Source organism: Arachis hypogaea, chromosome 11 (assembly GCF_003086295.3).
Source record: "Arachis hypogaea cultivar Tifrunner chromosome 11, arahy.Tifrunner.gnm2.J5K5, whole genome shotgun sequence".
NCBI classification, from domain to species: domain Eukaryota; kingdom Viridiplantae; phylum Streptophyta; class Magnoliopsida; order Fabales; family Fabaceae; genus Arachis; species Arachis hypogaea.
In genome coordinates this window covers 112083098-112089348 of record NC_092046.1, presented here as the reverse complement: position 1 = coordinate 112089348, position 6251 = coordinate 112083098, and the positions used below count along the sequence as shown (strand labels likewise).

Here is a 6251-nt window from a genome sequence, read left to right as displayed (position 1 = left end):
GTTGAAACATAAAGACCTAATATTTTCAGGAGCGATCATTTTTATATGTAATCGGCTGCTGAGGTGGGTGACAACTAGAGGAGGTGTCACGGCGCTCTTAGAGCGGTTGGGTAAGGCACTGCTAGGGTTTAGTAGTGGATAAGAGATGTTTAAAATTTAAAATTAGGAGGTAAAAGTTTTTTAGATATTTAAAATTTGAAATTAGGAAGTAAAAGTTTTTTAGTTACTAAAATTTAAGAGATGTTTCTTATTTTTTAATTTACCTTGGGTCAATAAATCAATCCATTGTACACATTGTTAAGATTGCTCATTGTCTCTCCAGTAAAATTCGGTATAAAAAACATTCACTCTTAACAAAACCCTTTTAAAGGAAAAGAGAAGAAAGAGGTAAAGGGAAGCATCAAGCCATCAAGCAAAAGAAAACAGCAGTGAGAAGTCCAAAGCCAAAAACTCCAAAAAGGGGGCAGTGCGACTGTGACTGTGACGGTGACCGTGACTGTGAGAGTGAGGGTAAACAAGGGTTGACTGAGTCTACCGAGTCACTCACTCGCTCACTCACCTACAATGGAGACCCTGACGGCCACACCCGACACGGGCACGACCGTGCGTGTCTCCAACATCCCCATATCCGCCACCGCCACCGACCTCGTCCACTTCCTCCAAGCCACACTGGGACCCTCCTCCGTCTTCGCCCTTGAGATCTTCACCGATCAGAACAACGCCACCTGGAACTCCCGCTCCTTCGGCCGCGTTCAGTTCGAGACACCCGACGCCAAAACCAAGGCCCTCTCCCTCTCCCACCACAACACCCTCGTCTTCAAATCCCACTTCCTCCACCTTTCCCACGCCCCCGACGATGTCGTCTTCCGCCCCTCCCTCCCCTCCCACCGCCTCGAAAACGGCACCCTCTATGCCGGCTTCATGGCCCGCGACGACCGCATGAGTGTGCTGCACACCTGGGAACGTGTCAGGGGCTGGCCCATGCCCGAGAGGAGGAAGATCGAGTTCTGGGTCCCACATGATGGACAGTGCTACAAGCTCGAGATTTGGTTCGAGGATATTCTGGAGGCCAATGGGTACTGTTTGGGTGGTGGTGACAAACTCAATGCCCTCCTCTTGAAGGTACATCCAAGTGCTTCTTGATTAATGTGTAGTGCCTACAAGGTGTTTGATTTTTTGCCAGTGAGCTTCAGAACTGTGTGTTGTATTGTCTTTTTTTCTTTTTTTTAATGGTATGTTATGCATGTGGGTCTTTGCCAAGGTTTGGTACAGTATTTTTCTTACAAAGTAATGATCTTTTTCTGACTAGGCTATGCACTTAATTTTGTCATCGGTTGATGTAATTTTTGGTTTGTTATATAAACTGCAATGACAATGTTGCAATTTTTCATCTTGATCTGTAATTTTTCTGAACTTCTAACTTCTGCTTGACTATTTCATTCTCAGCTGAAATATGCACCAAAGATTTATCAGAAAAAATTTGGGTCAAATGTGTCGTCGAAGTTTAATGCTGCTAATGGTAGGTACCATTTCTGCAAGGAGGATTATGATTTTACTTGGGTTCGTACGACAGACTTCTCAGCTATGAAGGCACTTGGACATTCTACATCGTTTTGTTGGGAGATTGAGGAAGGACCATTCAATCAGGATATTTTTCGTAGTTTCCCGCTCTACAGAGAAATTCTGAAAGATCTAACTCTAGAGGAGGGGGAAGAGTATTGTTCTCCGGCAGAAATAGTTCCACTTGTAAACTGTCTTTCTACAGATACTAAGATACCGTATGAGACCCTTTTCCAATTGAATTCCCTCATTCATACCCAGAAAATCAGTCTTGCATCAGTAGATAGTGATTTCATTGACTTGCTAGGAAGTTTAGATGAAGAAACCAAAGCCCTGATTTTTCAGAAATTGCACAAGCTGAATTCCACTTGTTATGAACCTCAAAAATTTGTGAATACTCAATTACATGTGCTAAGTAGTAAGGGTAGAGGTCCTCATCCATCATCGCAGAAAAGGCTGATGGAGAATAACATAATGAGCTGTCATAGAGCCTTGATTACCCCAACAAAGATTTATTGTCTTGGTCCTGAGCTTGAAACCTCAAATCATGTGGTAAAGCATTTTTCTCAATTTGCTTCAGATTTCATGAGGATCACTTTTGTTGATGAGAACTGGGGTAAGCTTCCAGTTAATGCTGTATCAGCTAGTTTGCAAAAGGGAATCTTTTCAGAACCTTTTAGAACTAAAATATATGAGCGGATATTGACTATTCTTCGAGATGGGATTGTAATTGGTTTGAAAAAATTTGAGTTTCTGGCTTTCTCTGCGAGTCAACTCCGATCAAATTCAGTTTGGGTTTTTGCTTCGAGTGACAAGTTGAAAGCAGCAGATATTAGAGAATGGATGGGATGCTTCAACAATATTCGCAGCGTTTCTAAATGTGCAGCGAGGATGGGTCAGTTGTTCAGTTCATCAATGCAAACTTATGAAGTGCCCATTCAAGATGTGGAAATAATTCAAGATATTGAAGTTGAGACTGATGGTATAAAATACTGCTTCTCAGATGGTATTGGGAAAATTTCCCTCTCTTTTGCAAAAAAGGTTGCTGAAAAGCTAAAATTGGATAAGAATCAGATTCCATCAGCATTTCAAATTCGGTATGGTGGATACAAAGGTGTTCTTGCTGTTGATCGCCATTCCTTTAGGAAGTTATCGCTGCGTGGCAGTATGCTTAAATTTGAATCAAAAAACAAAATGCTTTGTGTCACTAATTGGAGTGATTCAATGCCTTGCTTTCTCAACCGAGAGGTTATATCTTTGCTGTCTACTTTAGGAGTAAAAGATGAGGCGTTTTTGGCAATGCAGCAGGAACAAGTGCATTTGCTAGGAAGGATGTTGACTGACAGTGATGCGGCTTTGGAAGTTTTGGAAACCCTAAGTGGAGCTGATTCTAAAAGCATTCTAGTGAAGATGTTGCATGGATTTTATAAGCCGAACAGTGAGCCTTACCTGGCGATGATGCTCAAAGCAAATTATGCATACCAGTTATCTGATTTGAGAACTAGATGCCGAATATTTGTTCCCAAGGGTCGTATCTTGTTAGGTTGCTTGGATGAAACTGGTCATTTGGATTATGGTCAAGTATTTGTCCGCATAACTGTGCCCAAAGCTAAGCAACAGTTTGAAGATGAAAGCTTGAGGAAAGTGGATGGTGATGACAGCACTTGTATACTAGTGGGGAAGGTGGTAGTAACAAAAAATCCTTGTCTTCACCCTGGAGACATCAGAGTCCTTGATGCTGTCTACAGTGAAGAACTAGAGGAAATGGGTTTGAGGGATTGCCTTGTATTTCCACAAAAAGGTCGTAGGTATGTATACGATGCATTAAATTTGCAAACCACATTTGATTGCAATCATTATTTTATTAAAGGTGAAATTATTATATCCTTACATTCATATTTAGGCCAGGTTGGTTTTTCTTTTCTCTTGATAGAAAGTCCAGCTAGATTGTTGTTAACGAATGAGTCATTAATCTTTTGGTAACAAAAGAAGATACTTATTTTGTGGTTAGTTGGTGCACTGATGTCTTGTAATGCAAATACTGTTTCGTGGGCATACAGGCCTCATCCAAATGAATGCTCTGGGGGTGACCTTGATGGAGATTTATTTTTCTTAAGCTGGGAGAAAGATATGATCCCATCTCACACTGATTCTCCAATGGACTACACGGGGAGGAGGCCTCGTATAATGGACCACGATGTGACACTGGAGGTAATTTAAACAGTCAGATAAGTATATATATATATATATATATATATATATATATTTTTAACATTGATAAGTATGAAACCATTCCTTATCTGCTTACCTATGTTTGTGAGAGTAGGAAATCCATAGGTTTTTTGTTGATTACATGATCAATGATACCTTGGGTGCTATCTCAACCGCCCATCTGGTTCACGCTGACCGTGAACCAGAAAAAGCCAGGAGTCACAAATGCCGGGAGTTGGCAGAACTTCATTCCATGGCTGTTGACTTTGCAAAGACTGGAGCACCTGCTGAAATGCCAAGAGTTCTGAAGCCAAGAGAGTATCCGGATTTCATGGAGAGGTTTGACAAGCCTATGTATATCTCCAAAGGGGTACTAGGAAAACTCTACCGTGACATAACTGAGTTGAAATTGCAAGTAACATCAAGCTCTGCCTGGTCAGAGAAACTTGCTGAGCAATACTATGATCACGAACTTGAAGTTGATGGTTTTGACGCCTACCTTGAAACCGCATCAAGTCACAAAGAAATGTATGCTCAGAAGATGACTAGTTTAATGAAATTCTATTGTGCAGAGACTGAAGATGAGCTGCTGACTGGAAACTTGATAAACCGCGCGTCATATTTGCAGCGTGATAACAGGAGATATGGAGATATGAAGGACCGGATCCTGATCTCGGTCAAGGATCTTCAGCGCGAAGCCAAAGAATGGTTTGAAACAAGCTGTGAACCCCGTGAATATCAACCTATGGCATCTGCATGGTATCATGTGACCTATCACCCAAAATATTACCAGGAAAGCTCCAACTTTTTGAGTTTTCCATGGATAGTTGGTGATATTTTACTGCATATAAAGGCTGTATATAGTGGAGTTAACAAATAGTAGCTTGGTCTAAGGATTAGGATCACTCCTTGCCAAATGAATACCAGAGGGTCATGTTCTCATCTCCACCCTCCAACTTTTACAATAATAATAATTTATCCTTCTCAAGTTTATTTTAAAAAGGAGGATCATAATGTTAATCTAAGGTTTTCTTTTGGCAAATTATATTCTTGCTTGGTGGTTGGCCCATTCTCCTACAACCGAAGATCCTATTTTTGGTATTGTAAATATAAAAGTTAATAGATATTATTACATTAAAATATTTGATTTAATTATCTATTATCTCAATGGTATTTTAAATTGTAATGTGATTGATTAGTTGTCAGTCTAGTTTATAATACACTGATTGAAATATCAAAATTAAACCCATTCCAATTTCCTAAGTAGCGGAGGTTAGTTTTGTTGGGGTTATCTGTTGTGACTATTCACGGGTCGATATGTTCAAGGCTTTAATCAGTGGGACAATTCCCGTGACTCTTGTAATCAAAGTAACTGTAGGTTAGTTTGAAGAAATGATTTTATGTTTACATATATATGACCTTATTTATGGTATTTAAAAAATTGAAAAATTGGTCAATTATAAAACGTAAATTGGAAAATATTTTGTATACTCTACTGTCTACTCTAGTCTTGACATTAGTCATCTTACCCTGCTGATGATTTTGTCCATCAATCTTTGTAGGTGGTCGGAAAAGAAAAATCGATTGGAGGTGACGATGTTTTGTTATTTAGTGCGGCAAGATCACTGCTTACAATTTCTTAAGACAAAATTTTTGCTAAGGGAAAAACAAGAATTTATTTATACAAAGGAAGTTATGAAAAGCTTTCTCTACTAGACAGAAACCATCTTGTTTCATATGAATGGGAATAGAATGTGGAAAAGGGGACGTTAATATATGAGAAGTAGATTAATCGTGGAATAATTACTTAAATCGGTCTTGATATTTTTAAGATAGGACATTTTAATCTCTCATATCTTAAAATACACAAAATAATTCTTAGCATTTACTTCGATTAGACAATGCAGATTCTCTCTTAGTTACTACTTACTAATGGTGACGGTTAACGCAAAACGTTAACTCACACATGTTACCACTAAGTATCTATGTGTGCGAGTTGGACAAATCCGTTCTTAGGATAAAGTACAAAATAATTTTCGAAAATTTAAAAGTTTCGAATTAATTTTTGAAAAATTTTTAAATTTTAAAATAATCCCTTCGAATATTTTTAATCTTTTTCAAAAGTCAATATCGTATAATATTTTTATCAACCAGACTAATAAAATATTATTAAAAATATATAATAAATAAAAAAATACAAAAAATAATAAAATATATACTAAAAAATAGTTTTATTTATTAATATTAAAATGTCATAAGAAATAATATTATTTAATTATTAATTTATGATACCTATATTTAGATGATGTAAAAATCATAATAATAACAATAAAATCTAAGAGGTTATTGCATTACGAAGGCCATTATTTATATATCTAAATTTTTAAGATATTGATATCGAATAAATTTAAAAAAATATTCTTATGTAAAAAAAAATATTTTTTCTTGGCATAATTGTTAACTATGGTAGTACAAATTAA

General features: G+C 37.6%; 1 protein-coding gene across 1 annotated transcript; it reads left to right on the top strand.

Moving 5' to 3' along the window:
• Positions 1–366: 366 nt before the first annotated feature.
• On the top strand, positions 367–4951 carry LOC112722371 (RNA-dependent RNA polymerase 2). Its single transcript, XM_025773370.3, has 4 exons — positions 367–1122; positions 1447–3368; positions 3621–3771; positions 3887–4951. Exons 1-4 carry the CDS (start codon positions 565–567, stop codon positions 4649–4651), a joined length of 3396 nt encoding a protein of 1131 aa, XP_025629155.1. The 5' UTR covers positions 367–564; the 3' UTR covers positions 4652–4951.
• The last annotated feature ends 1300 nt before the right edge of the window (positions 4952–6251 follow it).

Bases quoted from the DNA above. Each gene is read 5' to 3' on its own strand.
- LOC112722371 (XM_025773370.3), top strand. From the start codon at position 565: ATGGAGACCCTGACGGCCACACCCGACACGGGCACGACCGTGCGTGTC. The intron at 1,123-1,446 runs GTACATCCAAGT...TTTCATTCTCAG, and splicing joins TCAATGCCCTCCTCTTGAAG to CTGAAATATGCACCAAAGAT. The intron at 3,772-3,886 runs GTAATTTAAACA...TTGTGAGAGTAG, and splicing joins ACCACGATGTGACACTGGAG to GAAATCCATAGGTTTTTTGT.